At 35.7% G+C, this 17,443-nt stretch overlaps 1 protein-coding gene across 9 annotated transcripts in view; it reads right to left on the reverse strand.

Moving 5' to 3' along the window:
- TRIO (trio Rho guanine nucleotide exchange factor) overlaps positions 1-17,443 on the reverse strand; it is a 539,234-nt gene that overhangs the window by 292,522 nt on the left and 229,269 nt on the right. For all 9 annotated transcript variants that reach the window (XM_056824283.1, XM_056824286.1, XM_056824285.1 and 6 more), the window contains one exon: positions 1,000-1,192. In XM_056824283.1, the coding sequence (XP_056680261.1) occupies positions 1,000-1,192 (193 nt within the window). The remainder of the gene's footprint in view (positions 1-999; positions 1,193-17,443) is intronic.

Consider the following 17,443-nt stretch of genomic DNA (forward strand, 5'->3'; position numbering starts at 1 on the left):
GCGGGTCAGGGCAGAGTTGTGACAACAGCTATCCCTAGCACTCACGTTGGATATAACTTTTGGCTAAACCTGTTCAAAAGAGAAAAAACTAGAGAAAAAACCCTAAAGTTTATACAAGCAATCACATTCTGTTAAAAAACACCCACACAAGAGCAGAATTCCTTATTCCTATTATCACCTCATTAAATTACCTCAAAAAATGTTGGTACCTTTTAGAATTAAGGAGGTGAAAATGGGGTGGACAAAGAAAGTTGGCCCATTTAGGACTAGCACTCACTCCATTGTTTAGGAGGCTTACAGTTAAATCAACTATGAATATGATACCTTTCAGGAAGTGCCTCTAACTGGCCTTCAATTCAGTGTATATATATATATATACACTGATCCTCAATATATATATATATAATTAAAGTAACATCGTCCTCTTCATCACCTCACTCCAACCAGAACCACCACTTTTTTATGTGTGTTAAAAGGACTCCAAATTAAAGCAACTAAATATGCTACACCATTCTCCTCATTACCATTCACTTTTTGGTCAGTCTTGGGAGCTGTGAGCATTCTTTATTTATTCTTAAACACAAGGAAACTAAAATTACTGTGTTCCTCTTTGGTTCTTAATCATGTTAAGAGGTATCACTTGATAACCCTTTAAACCAAATTTGGCTAATATATTGACTATGTAGAGTGCATCATAAAGATATAAAATGAATTAAAATGTAAAAGCCTTCTTTTTCAAGTAAAAATTCCACATTATTTTATTCACAGAATGGTCATATCATACCTCAGCTCTATTCCCATTTCTTACTGTCTCTCCTTAATTCTTCATTCACTTTTAAGAAAATATCTAAAAATATATTCTCATATATACATTAGGTATTGGAAATACAAGTTTAATGACCTATAAAAAATCTATTCCCTGACTAAATAATGAAAAGGAGTGACCATATAATTAACTACAACTATCAGTTTGGCTGGCCTTGCTATAGTAGAAATTACCTCAAATTCAAATTTAGAACTGCCAAAGTTTGTCCTCTGTTTCTGCCAAAAGTTGTCCGGCTTGATTATCAGTGCAACATGAATACAACAAGGAAAGGACTCTTGTAAAATCTTCAGTAGAGGTTTAATAGAGTCCCATTTGGATCCACGCATGTCCACAATAACAGTGAATCCTCGTTTATATACTTCTTCACTGTGGAAAAAGGAAAAGTAAAGATTAAATACATATAGCAAAGGTGAATTAAATTGCTATCACATTGGTAACTTCATAAATAACTACAATCATATTCAATTATTCAAGAGATGATCATTCAGTTTATTGATAATGTACTTTGTATTTCAGTTCAGTTAAAATATCTGGAGAACAAAGAGAGAGACACTGAAACCAAAGGAAGAGAGCAAGTATGGAGTGAAAGTTGGTAAACCTATATATATATATATATATATAATGAATATTTTATTCCAGAGGCCTGAGCTAGAGAGAGCAATGAAGGAAGGAAGGAAGGAAGGAAGGAAGGAAGGAAGGAAGGAAGGAAGGAAGGAAGGAAGGAAGGAAGGAAGGAACGAACGAACGAAGGAACGAACGAAGGAACGAAGGAAAGGTGGGATGGAGGAGTAGGGATGAAAGGAAGGAGAGGGAGAGGCAGGTAGGGAGGAAGGGGCAAATTAGAATGATAGGGTTTTTTTTTTAAAGAGAACATGAATACAGTATTTTTCAAAATACTTAAAAAAGAAAAAAGTTCATGACAGGATATAAACAATAATTTTGTTGCAATTATTAATATACACTATAAAATTAACAAGTTCAAGAGTGGATATAAAATCCTTTTTATTTTTTTGTACATTGAAATTTCTGGCTGATGATTCAGTTGTAGATTAAAAGTTCTATTAAATTTTTAACAAGAAAAAAGGAAGGGGGAAAGGAGAATGCATCAATGAACTATATATGCACTAAGGTTCTTAGGCAGGCTTTAACCTAAGTCTCTCCTAGTTTCAGGTCTAGTATGCTTTCTCCTATACTGCACTGCAAGTCACTAAATGACCTGAGGTATGATCTAAGATCTTAGGAAATCACTTTTTTCCCAATTTATGAATGATAAAGTTATTTCAAGGGGTCCGTCTCCTTAAATAACCCAATACAATAAACTGGGTTATATGCTTTCCATAAGTTCAATGAATTTCTCACAGATATATATTTCTAATATTTTTCAAATGCATATACATGTTATTGTGATTAATAAATTGCAGATTCACTTAGAAACCAACCAATCAACAAAAATATCTTTGGCTCAGAGAACTTAAAGTGATGATCCAAATGAGGTTTGGCCAGTGCCTTCTAAAATTATCTATCAAGAATCATCAGAGTTAATTTTAACAAACAAACATAAATTTTAACAAATACATATAAACTTTTCTATATCTTTAAGGGAAAAATGAGTTCTCTCAGGGAGAAAAGACTTAGTAATCTTTCTTGGAACACATAGCTGATCTTAAACATAATTGTTATTAAAATATGTCATTCCTAACTATAGAAATTTCTAGTTCGCTATGCTATTTCCTTGATCAAGATGGAGAAAGCATCCTTCCCTGCCACCTGTCTTCAGGCCTTCCCCTATTCACCACACTTCTTTTAATTCTCTTATTAAGGCACAATGGCAAAATGAATGAGCAGAAAGACAAAATCTTCCCCAAAAAACTCCATGAGAAATAACTCCTTTCTGCTCCCACTACAATTTTTAAAAGATTTATTTCTATCAGTGAACAACATCGTTCCTTGAAGGCTGACTCATAGGGGAAAGGAAAGGAATAAACATTTATAGAGCACCTACTAAAAGCCAGGTATTATGCTCAGTATTTTCCAAATATTACTTCATTTGAGTCTTACAAGAATCCTAAAGGTAGGTGCTGCTGTTATTATTCCCATTTTACAGTCAAGAAATTGAGGCAAACAGAGGTTCATTTGTATTTCATGAAATTTTCAAATATAGTGTGAAGATTAAAATTAACTCTCCCCTGATTATAACAATGAAAATACTTAACTCTCCCCTGATTGTGAAGATTAAATTTTAACCCCTACTGATTTTTAGAACACAGTACCTAAAGTTGAGTAGGAGATCTGCCTATTTTTAGATTCAATACCCAAAAGTGTAAATACCCTACTTAAAAATTGAGTATGAAGATCTACCCATTTTAGATTTAATCAACAAAGGTGCAAACACCCCATTTACACTTGAGTGCGGAAGGTCTGTGACCCACATGTGCAATAGCAGGTGACAAATCAGAATCTATTGACTGCCTTCTGGGCCTCAGGAAAAGACTGGCCTCAGGAAAGACCTATCCTCTTGAGAAACTTCCCGGGTCCTCGGCTTTGCCGAGCCTGGCTGAAACCAACTCTCCCAAGGGAGAGGGGAGGGGAGATAAATTACTTAGTGCTGAGGCTGGATATCTTACCTTATCCTCTCTGTGATTTCTTGCTTTACTCTTTCTACATTTTGTAATGAAATTGTAAATAAAATCTCTTTTGAATTAATTAAATTCCTGGTGACCACATTCTTAAAATATAAAACCCAACCCTTTTAAAATATAACCCTTTTCCCCCTATATAATAGATATAAAGATATTATGAAAGTTGTTAGAGCTAGAATATCAAAATTTTTTAATTCACTTTCAGCTTAAAATTTCCTTTAATCCAGGCTGAAAAGAAGTACATGTGATTTGGTATTCCTCGTTAACAGCCTCAAGTGCTACAGGGAAGGTTTTGTGATAGTTTCCAAGCTACACCATAGTTAAGGAACAATTCTAATCCTCATCATTACACAGTCTATTCAGTAAAACAGCTTGTGTGGTCTAATGGTGTTGAAGTCAGGTCATTAGCTAGGTACTGAGTGTAAAGCACTTTGAAAATACCAAAGTACTATGTGAATGCCAATGATAATTTTAGGTTTTCACCTAATTTAAACCATTGCTTTACTGTGACAATGGAGGAATCACCTGACATCTAGCCTTAGGCAATCAACCTTGGAAACTGGCCTAAATTTAAATCTTTGTGAAACTAAATGCTATACCCAAGTGTGGATTTTCTGCTTCTCTTTAAAATTACCTTCTCTCGGTTCTTTATCACCAAATGCCGAAAAATAACACATTCATATGCAACACGTGTATATGTATAAAAACACAGACATAAATCCCAACCCACTTATTTCTTATTATGATTTCTAACATGATGAATATTTTATATTGTTGGAATTCTTAAAGGTTAAAGTTTATAGTACATCTTTCAATGTGGGTGACAAAAAACAAGAATGAGTTCATATTAGCATATTTTTGGGGGCGTGGAAGCTGAATCATACCTGATTGGATTCAATGAACAGAGTATTTAATTTGGCAGAAGGTACCTCCTTTCATCAAAGTTACCTAAATGATCTATTCAATTTAAAATTGGTTTATACTCATATAATTCACTTTCACATCATCATTCCATTCCACTTCCAGTCCACTTTCTGTTAGAAAATTTCAATCCAGGTAACAATATAAATGGAAACATATTGTGCTTTATATCCTAATTCACAAAACATATAGAACATTTAGACAGGTTAATGTCAACCCAGTCTATCAAAACCAATTGATAAACTAGTCTCATTAAATTTTAATGGGGTTCAAGCATTCAAGTTCTCATTCAAATATTTACTTTAGGTAAATATGTCAAAGTGCAGAACTCCATCAGGGTATATAATCATGTGCTACTACTTCTTCTACAGGCCATAGAATGCTGTTGGTACTGAAGTACTTTAACTCCTCATAATAAACATAAATTTTACATCCACATACCAAATAAATGTCATCAGAAAACCTGCAGTCAAATGTTTTGTTAGTTGGCTTATGATTCCCTGCATTTTAAACATTAATCTGAAGACAGAGTCAAGAGGGAGGCTCAGAGGCAGTGAAAGTTCACACCTCTGAAAACCCTTAGTCATTGATTAAAAATGTAATGCTCCTAGGAAACTGAAAACCAAATCTAACAACAGGACAGAGTTAAGGAACCCTCCTGCTGGACTCAACTTGAAAAGTAGACTCACAAAAGCCAGAATTTGACAACACTCAGGTTCAAGGGGAAGTAGGAAGGAAGCTATCAGAGAAGAAAAAGAAACTGAAGGTATTAAAATAGGCAATGAGGAGACCAAGATACCACTCTTTGCAGATGATATGATGGTCTACTTAAAGAATCCCAGAGAATCAAATAAAAAGCTAGTCGAAATAATCAACAACTTTAGCAAAGTTGCAGGATACAAAATAAACCCACATAAGTTATCAGCATTTCTATATATTTCCAACACATCTCAGCAGCAAGAATTAGAAAGATAAATTCCATTTAATATCACCCTAGACAATATGAAAGCCTTAGGAATCTTTCTGTCGAGACAAACATAGGAACTATATGAACATAACTACAAAACACTCTCCACACAATGAAAACTAGATCTAAACAATTGGAAAAACATTAACTGCTCCTAACTGGGCGGGATGAGCTAACATAATAAAAATGACAATCCTACCCAAATTAATTTACTTATTTAATGTCATACCCATTGAACTACCAAAAAACTTTTTACTGAATTAGAAAAAAACATAATAAAGTTCATTAAGAAGAACAAAAGATCAAGGATATCCAGGGAACTAATGGAAAAAAATGCAAAGGAAGGTGGATGTATAATTAAAAATCTGTTATCCTAAAAAAAGAACTACATTTCCCAGGAGCCCCCTGACTTCCTGTCATTATGTACTTCCTGAAGGTAGGGTATATTAGGCAGGGATGAGGAAGGTCCCATCTCTTTTTACTTCCTGTCCTGAGCTTGGTGGTGTTAAGACTTGGTGGTGTTTGAACTGGCTGATCAGTCAAGGGCACATGGTCTTTATTTTGTGTCTTCTTTACTCCTTGATTTCTAATGATCATTTAATAAATCTCTGTAAAATATAATATTTCTATTATTGAGATTTTAATTTTACAGTTGGTGACCAAAAGGAACGGGAAACTCAAAATTGTTTTTTTAAGATAGTCTAGATAATTTTTTTAAGCCACATTTCTCCTGCCAAGGCTTTTTGCCCACCCCATCCACTCTTGCAAACTCCAACTCTGTTTGGAGCTGCTGTTTTTTTCTTTTCCTATTTTTTGCCTGGTTGCTTGATCTCCCTACTGGCCAGGCTATTTTATTTATTTATTTATTTTTGTTTTTAAGCATTATTTTATTTGGTCATTTTCAAACGTTATTCATTAGAAACAAAGATCACCTTTTTTTCCCCCTTCCCCCTCCCCCAACCCCTCCCACTGATGATGCGTTATTCCTCTGGGTATCACATGTGTCCTCAAAACAAGCCCATTTCCATGCTATTGGTTTCCATAGTAGGGTGTTCATTCAGAGTCTCTCCTCGATCATATCCCCTCTACCCCTGTAGTCAAGTTGTTGTCCTTCCTCGGTGTTTTTTCTCCCACCTTTGGCCTCTGCTTGTGGATAGTGTTTTTTTTCTCCTTGATCCCTGCAGGTTGTTCAGGGACATTGCATTGTGACAAATGGAGAAGTCCATTACTTTCGATTGTACCACAGTGTATCAGTCTCTGTGTACTATGTTCTCCTGACTCTGCTCCTCTCACTCTGCATCACTTCCTGGAGGTCGTTCCAGTCTCCATGGATTCCTCCACTTTATTATTCCTTTTAGCACAATAGTATTCCATCACCAACATATACCATAATTTGTTCAGCCATTCCCCAATTGAAGGGCATCCTCTCATTTTCCAATTTTTGGCCGCCACCACAAAGAGCGCAGCTATGAATATTCTTGTACAAGTCTTTTTCCTTATTGTCTCTTTGGGATACAAACTCAGCAGTGCTATGGCTGGATCAAAGGGTAGTCTTTTATCGCCCTTTGGGCATAGTGGCCTGGCTATTTTTAGCTGGGAGACTCTTGGTGAAAAGGAGATAAACCACTTCTTTCACCCAACTGCTTGAGTCCTTCGTTCCTCGTTCTTTGTTGCTGACTCTGGCATTTCTGATACTGCTTCCTCTAGCCCCTGACCCCAATCACTGATCTGGACCCCAGGCCCAGGCCCCCAGTGGCTCTGCTCCTGAAATCGGCATCTGACCAGACCCTGACCCCTACTGCTCTTGCTGATTGCTGCCACCATGAAGCTAGTAGTCAGGGCAGATGGTAAAAAACTGGGGTGTTCTTTCCTTAGGCAACAGTTATCCTCCATGTGGCAGGGAACCTCAGAGGTGGGGGGAGGGGGTCAACAAGGAGAAGGAAGAAACTCTTCCTGTAAAAATGGAGATTTGAACCCTGGACTTCAATCCCCAGAAGTCCTTGCTCTAGTTCCCGAGATGCCCTCTAATCTCACTGAGATTTTCACCTAGGTGAGATGAAAATTTCTATTTAACTGGCTGTAAAAGCCTACTGATTTCTCTTCCTACTTCCGCTTCCCAGCAGACACATCTCTCATGGTATAAGTGAAATTGAATGGGCCTCTTGGCCCACCTAGGCATATGCTTTTCTTACTTGTATCATCTTAAATTCTTAATCCTTAATAAACCTCACAAAATAATAATATTTCTAGAGTAAAATTAATTTTTACCTGCCACAGTTTGGCCCAAATTTTAATCTTAACATTCCAAAACAGGAAGTTGATTACAAGCATGGCATATTCTATGAAAGAGCAGGGCATTGCCTGTTTCAAACAGCTCCTACCATTCGTGAGTGCACTGATCCTTTTACTTATCTTACCTGAGATTCAGGGGAGGAATTCATCTCCCTGCAACTCTTTGCCATTTGGGCCTGCCCAGTTTGAGATTCCTAAAACCCACGTACTCCCTCACTATAGGAGATCCCACAGTACTGACAAAAGGAATCTCAAAGGAAAAAAAAAAGGAACTTTAAAGACACTGGAGGTGACATTTTTGAGGCTTTTCAGACCCCAATGTTTCATAAAAGCCTCTTTGTTTTATTGTATTTTGCTGATTGTTTTAAGATTTAATTTTGTTGTTTTAAGTTCATATATTAATGTATTCAATACTGTTCTATTACACTGAATCATTTTAATCTACTGTATTTTAACTATTAGACATATTCTGTTACCTTTCCCCTATGGCTACTAAACAAAATATGGTAAAATATTTTAAAAGCCCATAAACAGTTTTTTTTTTCATTTTTCATTAGTTAATTGTCACATAGATGATGGATGGACTCAACCTGGCTAATAACCTTTAGAAAATTTAATAAGCTAAGAATTTAATGGTGATTCTATGAGGTCTTCAGAAATAATTTTAATTAACTAGGGGTTTCTGAATGGATGAGATTTTTTTATTTTATATATTCATAATTTAAAGAATGCTATATTAAAGGTAGAGAAACAAAGAAATGTTCCTAACAAAGTGTTTCTATGAATCAGGAACCCGAGAAAAGAGCTCCTGAAAAACCTCTTCAAGTTAATTTACTTCCACCAGAACAATCTAGATTTCTTGGTGATGTTCTAGACCTACATAAGGTTTACTTTGTTTAATAATATATTTGCCAAGGTTGAAAGATTTGCTATGTCTGTAAAAATCATGACAAATATCCATCAGTTCATAGGGTTTTTTTTGTCATACAACAACTTATATGAAATATGATAGTGGGCTTGTTTGCTATTGTAATTAACTGAGCTATTGTGGATTTTGGGGACTTTGGTACTTCTTTGAATGTGCATGATCTACTGTATTACTGTTTTATTCTGAAAATCTTTTGTACTTACACAGTGGTTAAGTTAAAAAGGAAATGAATCTCATTTATTGGGTGAGAAACCCTTGTACTTGACATTTCCTTAACTGACAGTGTGTCAATGATTGTAAGCTACATATTTTTGAATTTTAAAACTTTTATATTATTGTTTTTGCTTGCATATGCAATATACCATTTCAGTTTTATTTTTCTTCTCCTTTTTGTATTTGAAGCACATGTCAACAGTATTGAGATTTTTCTGTAACTTTTTTTGAATTTGTAGTAATATATGTTTAAAATATATTTGCTATAATATTGAATGCATACCCAAAAGTTTTAGACTATAGAAACCTGACACTTATTAAAAATAACTATGGGACGTTGCTTAATGATTCTGTCTCATTCCAGGACAAGAGAATACAAAAAGAGCCACTGAACAGTGCCAACGAATCACAAAGCAAAACTGCATAGTGCCAATCGAGCATAAGGTCAAAGAGACCAACCAATCCTGATGGAATTGATGAAAATTTTGAGCCACAACAAGAGGACTTGAACTTGTTTGCTTTTAGCATGTGTTAAAGGCAGGTCTTCCTTGTCACATTCTGCCAAGTTATCTCAAATTTGGCTCCTACCAGGCTCCTATAATCTAGTCCCTTTTCTGTCTTTCGTGGTGTGGCAAACTTTCTATAGTCCTGGCTACTGATTGGGTATATGCATAATTGCTTAAATCATTTTACTTGGAACCTGATTCAAGGACTTGTTATAGGTTTATTTTTCTTTTATTTAGAATTTTTACACATAAGACTTTGATAGTATATATTTCATCCAGAAATTATCTTTTTTATTTGGAATTTTAAAAATATTTTTGATTTACCTTGCCAACTGATTCATATACCATATAACTCAGCCATGCATCCCTAAGTAATCCCTGTATTTTTCAACACCCTCTTCAGGAGGGAATGTATAATTATTTTAAATTGCAAAATTTAAATAATGTTTCAGAGTAATTTTAGGTTATGAAATATGCTACCTCTCCAAATCCAGAAAATGAACTCTTTGGAGAAGGCACCATGAAGATGCCTCCACAGACCACACGCTGCACCAGAAGATCCAGAGTGAACTTTGGGATGTGGTGATTTGAACGGTGTGGGTTTGAATGCATTTGTTTTGTATGTATACTCTTAGGCCAAGGGGGACTGCCTTCTAACTGGCTTTTTGTCAATGCACCTAGCAATTATTGGTTTTGTTCTCTTTTCCTCTTATCCTCAATTTATTGTAATTTCAAAGTTGATATGTTTACAAGACTCACTGGAGAGACTATTCTTCTGCAGGTCTCAGGGGGGAATGTATAATTGAAAATCTTTTATCCTAAAAAAAGAACTAAATTTCCCAGAAGCCCACTGACTTCCTGTCATTATGTACTTCCTGTAGATAGGAGATATTAGGAGGGGATGTGGAAGCTCCCACCTCTTTTTACTTCCTGTCCCAAGCTTGGTGGTGGTAATGTGGATATTTGAACTGGATGATCAGCCATGGGTACGTGATCTTTATCTTGTAGCTCCTTTACTCCTTGATTTCTAATGATCATTAATATCTTAAAATATAAAATTTTTATTAGTAGAGATAATTTAATTTTTACATGGCCTTGCAGTCTCAGATCTCAAACTATACTATACATCAGTGATCATCAAAACAACATGGTGCTGGCTAAGAGACAAAAAGGAGGATCGGTGTAATAGACTTGGGGTAAAGGACCTCAGCAAAACAGTCTATGATAATCCCAAAAGATCCCAGCTTTTGGGACTAAAATTCACTATTTGATAAAAAACTGCTGAGAAAATTGGAAGACAGTATGGGACAATATAGGTTTTGATCAACATCTCACACCCTACACCAAGATAAACTCAGAATGGGTGAATGACCTGAATATAAAAAAGGAAACTATAAGTAAATTAGGTGAACACAGAAGAGTATAGATGTCAAATCTTTAGGAAAGGAAACATTTTAAAACCAAGCAAGAGTTAGAAAAAAATCACAAAGTGTGAGATCAATAATTTTGATTACATCAAATTAAAAAGGTTTTGTACAAACAAAACCAATGTAACCAAAATTAGAAGGGAAACAACAAATTGGGAAACAAGCTTCATAACAAAAACCTCTGACAAAGGTCTAATTACTCAAATTTATAAAGAGCTAAATCAATTGTACAAAAAAATCAAGTCATTCATTAATTGATAAATGGGCAAGGGACATGAATAGGCAATTTTCAGTTAAAGAAATCAAAACTATTAATAATCACATGAAAAAGAGTTCTAAATCTCTTATAATCAGAGAGATGCAAAGCAAAACAACTCTGAGGTATCACTCACACCTAGCAGATTGGCTAACATGACAGCAATGGAAAGATATGAATGCTGGAAGGGATGTGGCAAAGTTGGGACATTAATGCATTTCTGGTGGAGTTGTGAACTGATCCAACCATTCTGGAGGGCAATTTGGAACTATGTCCAAGGGGCGCTAAAATACCGTTTTTCCTTTGATACAGCCATAGCACTGCTGGGTTCATACCCCAAAGTCATAATAAGGAAAAAGACGTATAAGCATATTCATAGCTGGGCTTTTTGTGGTGGAAAAAATTGGAAAACAAGGGGATGCCCTTCAATTGGGGAATGGCTGAACAAATTGTGGTATCTGTTGGTGATGGAATACTATTGTGCACAAAGGAATAATAAAATTGAGAAATTCCAAGAGAACTGGAATGACTTCCAGGAATTGATGCAGAGTGAGAGGGAGCAGAACCAGAAGAACATTATACACAGAGACTGATACATTGTGGTACAATTGAATGTAATGGACTTCTCCATTAATGGCAATGCAGTGATCCTGAACAACATGGAGGGATCTACGAGAAGGAACACTATCCACATTAAGAGGAAAAACTGTGGGAGTAGAAACACCGAAGAAAAATAACTGCCTGATTACATGGGTTGAGGGTGATATGATTGGGGATACAGACTCTAAATGAACATCCTAGTGCAAACACCAACTACATGGAAATAGGTTCTGATTAAGGACATATGTAATACCTAGTGGAATTGCACATCAGCTACAGGAAGGGTGGGGGAAAGGGAGGACAGAAAAGAATATAATTCTTGTAACCAAGGAATAATGTTCTAAATTGAATATTAAAAAAAATAAAAGAATAAAGGCAAAGTCCTACTTATTTTTAAAAATAGCTTCACCAGTACTAGATGCAATACTATACATGTCAATACATGGAAGTTGGTTAGTGAACTACACTGTAATGATGACAAACTAAAAAAGTATTTTGAAGGTACTTTGAAAGCTATGGTGCCTAAGACCAAGGAACTGATAGTCTTACAATATTCTGTTATCATCAAATCACTTAATTAATTCTCTTTATTCAGAAATTTTAAAATCTTTTCATGACTAAGTTGTCTATTTTGTCTTTCTTCATTCACTCTAAATTGTCTCTTATAAATCTGTCCTTGATCTTCCTTTGCAGAAGCTATAACCTCCCACTCTCATCTACTATAGTATATATACCTTTCGTATATAATAGTATGATAATTTATATATGTCATTTATCTATTTGGAATTTATTGTTCTATATGGTATATTTCCCTAAATGTATTTTCTGCCATATTTCTCTACCATTTTCCACAGAACTCATAGAATAAAAAAAGTCTGCACCAATAAAAAACAAGCAAAAAAATTAATCTTCATTAGATCAAAATATATGGTTATAGAAAATCTTCCTCTTAACATAACTACATAACACTTGTAAGCTTTCCCACTTAAAAAAGGATTAGCAGGAATTCCGAATAATTCCAGGACATATAGCAGAAAATTTAGAAAACAACAGATTGGAGAATCATCCTGAACTTGCCAAGTGGTACCCTCTAAAGAAGGTTTAACTGTTCATCCTCTCCACCAGTCAAAGAGTTACTACCCAGTTACTTCAAAAACAGTAGTTTAGCAGTGCTAACAGTGCATCTGCCTCCTAATCCATTTATTTTTTCCAAGTAGAAATGAGGTACTATTTAAAGAGTAATGAATTACAGCTATCTAAAAGGCTGGTTTGTATTTATAGGCACCTAATCAACATGCACAGTCCTTAGCAAGAGAGTAGTTACATGCCAGGCATTCATATAATGGTCCTTAGTTCAAGACATGTGCTATATGACACATATCTATTTGCCAGTTGTTTTTAAAGGCAGTTGGCCACATAGTTCTTCCTCTAAGATAAATGAATTCCCAATTTAATACTGATGTTCTCATTCAACATAATTTTTCTCCTTTTGTTTTTCCAATATAGTTTTCTAAAGGAACAGAAGCTCTACCTTACTGGGCATAGAGATGAGAAAAGTGGCTTCCTCTCTAAAAACTGAAGGATGAAACTGCACTCAAGTCTTCAATCCACAATAACTTTGACCTTAATTAAGGGAAGATGTGCTATGTCACAGTAGATTACTTATGAAGCCACCTCTGAATTAGTCCTGAAAAAGACAAAATGTCCCAGAAAACATATGGCAGACTACACTGAACAGTTCAGGCAAGGCAAAAAGAAAAAGCAGAAAAGTACCAGAACCAGAACTACAGATAGAAAATTGAATAACAACTTCCCTGACAAAGAAAAAGACTTGTCTAGTCTATTAAAATTGAACTTAAGAGAACTGTGGCAGCTCTGTGTCTCTCATTTTCATGAGGCTTTAAGAAATTGGACTGTATTCAGAGGGATGACCAGGATGAGCAATCTAGAAATCATATATCACGAAGAGTAGATAAAAGGTCTAAAGGTATTTAAACTAGACAAGAGAATATGAAAGAGGTAAAAAGAGTCTTAGAACTGGAAGAGAACAACTCCCTCATTTTGTAGAAAAGGAAATTGGGGCCCAGAGAAGTGATTTCCTCAAGTTCATTTAGGATGGAAGTCATATGACCAAAATTCAAAACAAAATTTTCTCTCTCCTAATCCTACCCTATTTCCACTGTAACAGGTGAAAGCTGGCATGCAGAAGAGGGACTGGTGCTTTGTTCCAGAAAGGAGAACTAGACCAGCAGGGTAGGAATGACAAAGTAAAGATTTCATAGTACCTGCCAGGGATGTTGTAGAGGGTTGTTTCTGCAGTGGGCAGAGGGATTGACTAGACTGTTTATAAGGTATCCCCTTCAACCCCCAAATTGTGCAGTTCTGTAGGAGTGTTTGAAGCAGAGATGTTAAAGGGAAAAGAGAAAGTGATGAACATTTCCAAAAGAAGTCTGCTACACTGACCCTGCAGGTAAATGAGATAGGCATCACTGATAAATACCTAAAAACTGGCAAAGTAAGTTGAGACAGAAAATTTCAGTATTTGATCGATGAAGCTGGCACCAGTGGTCAGGTTTTACAAAGGTACACTTGTCATTGGTTGTTTTGTCCTAAATATATCTCTTCCAAGCTTGAAGAAATACCTTCCTATGGTAGTAGACCAGAACCAGATGAATAAAATATGTTCCATTACTTGTTATCTTTCATGATCTTAAGAGACCTTGACATATCTCTTGAAAATTTTCCTCAAATTCACAGGTATGGAAACTGAATCCATAAGAGTTGATGAGATCACCAAGTGAAAGAGAGGAAATTCATGGTTAGTAGATACAAACAGAATGAAGATCTAGCAAAAGGCATAGAGAAAGACTGATCAGATCAGATCAATAGGACAATCAAGAGAAAAGTGTCAAAAAAAACTAGAGAGTGTCAAGGAGAACAGGGTGATTGACAAAGTCAAAGTTGACAAAGATGTCAAAAAAGATGAGGATTGAGAAAAAAATCATTAGATCTGGCAATTAAGAGATCAGTGGCAACTTTTGAGAGAGCAATTCCAGTTAAATTATGAAGTCAGGCTCAAAATTAGAGTTTGGAAGCAATTGAGAGGAAAGAAAGTGAAGGCTCCCATTATAGTTGACCTTCTCAAAGAGTTTAGCTACAAAAGGAAGAGAGGTATGTGATAAGGGTTTTTTTGGGGATAGAATAAACATGAGAGTATGTGTAGGCAGTAGGGAAGCAACCAAAAGACAAGGAATAACTGAAGATCAATGAATACAATTTGCTGCAGAAATTGGAATGGAAAGGGATATACATGTAGAGGATTTTGTCTTGGGGGTAAAAAGGACCACCTCTTCATGCGAGATGGGTAAATAAGGAGATTGTGGTAGAAGGCACCTAAGTGATATGAACTGAAGAGGCTAGGAAATGAAGGAATTCTCTGGGAATTAGCTCAATTTTTTTCCCCTCTGAGTTGTTAGATATCACGTAAATTAACTTAAACAACATACAGCAAGAGTATAAATAAACAGATCCTTCATAAAGATAGTATATTTTATAAAGCCAGGCTCCTCTGATACCTCTCACCATGACTGTTGGATGACTAATGGAGAAGAAAGGCTATTTTTTCCCCCTCAAAATAACAGTTTCTATGCACACCAAGCCACAGGCACAACTGTTACAAAACAAGCCATCGATAATGTTGAGGAGTAATTGATGGTTAAATGGTATTTCATACTATACATGCTTTTCCTATTGCCTAGGAATGGATACACCCAAGATGGTGGATTCTATATATATGATATTTTGGTTTAACTGAATATATTTATAATAGGGTCAGATGACTGCCTTCTTCTCCTCTCCTCCTCAGCTCACATCACTTAGATGACTTTAACTACTATGTCTTTCTTTATCCTTTTCTCACATGAAGAGGAGGCCTTTTCCCAAGGCAAATCATACAGATACCTCTTTCCATTCTAATTTCTCTAGTAGATTGCACCCTGAATCATCTTTACTTACCCACTAATTTTCAGTTACTCCTTGCCTACTAGCTCTTTCCCTATTGTTTACAGATATTCCTGTGTTTCTTCTATCCTCAAAAAAACCCTCACATGATCATTCCATACCTCTCCTGTCTTTTAATTGGTCTAGATATATGAATTAATCAGGGTGAAAACTTCTACCAATTCAGGTTGCAAAGTGTTCTAAAACATTAATTAAAGTCTTAAGACTTTGTTGTTGTCCATGGTAACAAATTGATAATTTATTGAAGACAAGAGTTGAACATAGGTATTCCCAACTCCAAAGCTAGACTTCTATCCAGTATGTCATATATTACACCCTCTATGTGTTTGTGTTAAGGACAGTAACTTAATTTTTTTTGTCATTATTGCACTAGTATGCAAATAAAAGGAATATTAATTGATGGCCAATATGTAACTAAGATTTTTCCCTCCCAATGGACTGCCTGGAAATTGTTTAAATCAATGCCTTGTTTGTCATTGTCACCAAGATACTCCACTTCCCTCTATTCTAACATATATCAATGAAGCAATAATAAATGTGTCAGAAAAATAAACTAGAAAATCTAAGGAAACTGTCATGAACTTGGATATTAAAGGGTTGCTGGAGACCAATCACTTATTTAAAAACATTAATAAGGTTCCTGTTATCTAAAGCCCCCCCCCTTTTTTGTCTAGACACAAGGAAAAACATATAGAAGATAAAAATACAGACTATACTCTCAAGGAATTTGTAATCAAATGTAAAGAGAAAATATACACAAATTACCACAAATCCAAGTACTACAGGGTAAATCTGTAAAAAGATTTATGAAAAAGTTCTTTGACAGCATGAAGTAGGTGGGTAAAGGAGGGCAGGAAGAGATTATTTTCAGCTGATTAGGACCAGGGAAGTTTCATGTGAAGCTGATAATAAAGGAAAGAGAAAATTTTAACAGGTAGAGTTGAGAACCAAGGGTAGGAGTATGGAAGAGGATAGTTAAGTTATAAGGATGGCATGATCAAAGATGCAGAAGCAGGAAAATCTACTTATGTTTGGGTACATAAGCAAATCTGCCTTCAATGTAAAGCAGTGAAGAGTGAGGAGATAAGACAAAAGAAAGTTAAAACTAGGTGATGAAGCTTTTGAGAACCAGGTTAATGACAACAAGCAGCTTACTTTTCTATAGAGGTTTAAGGTTTATAAAGCACTTTTCTTCATCACACTCTAATGTAGGTACGTAAAACCAGTAATAAAATTCTCACTTTATAGATGAGGAAAAACTACAATTGAGGGAAATTGAGTGAATTTCCAAAGAATATAGTTAAAAATATATTTGAGAATCAGTGGAGAGTCAATGAAGTTTTTTGAAGAGAAGAATAATGTGACTAGAGAATTCATTAGAAGACTAATGTGGTTGTAATACATAGGATAACTCTGGAAGAGACAGCAGCTGAAGATAGGGAAACCAGTTAATAAGTGATTGCAATAGTTCAGGGCAATGGTCAATGAGAGCCTGAATTGGGGTTATAGTGGTAGTCTCTCGGTGACCCAGAATGACTATTGTCTTTGTGCATTATCATCTATTGATGTACCCTCATGTGGCTTTGGAGTCCAAAGACCGAGGCGCAGAGTTTGTGGCACATGGGGCATAGGACTCCAGTTGTTACGGGAAGTGCGGTTGTGGCCCGGTGTCGGCGTTCACGCGCAGTGGCAAGACGTCGATGTTGCTCATCATCAAAGGTGGTGGCAGCATGGTGAATGTGGGTTCGCCAGCTGCTTCTGACAGAGGCAGCAAGTTCTAGTTGCTTTGGTGTAATGCCAGCCCACTTCATGTTGGACTTTAGCTGATCCTTGTATTTTTTCTTTGGT

Source organism: Monodelphis domestica, chromosome 3, assembly GCF_027887165.1.
Source record: "Monodelphis domestica isolate mMonDom1 chromosome 3, mMonDom1.pri, whole genome shotgun sequence".
NCBI classification, from domain to species: domain Eukaryota; kingdom Metazoa; phylum Chordata; class Mammalia; order Didelphimorphia; family Didelphidae; genus Monodelphis; species Monodelphis domestica.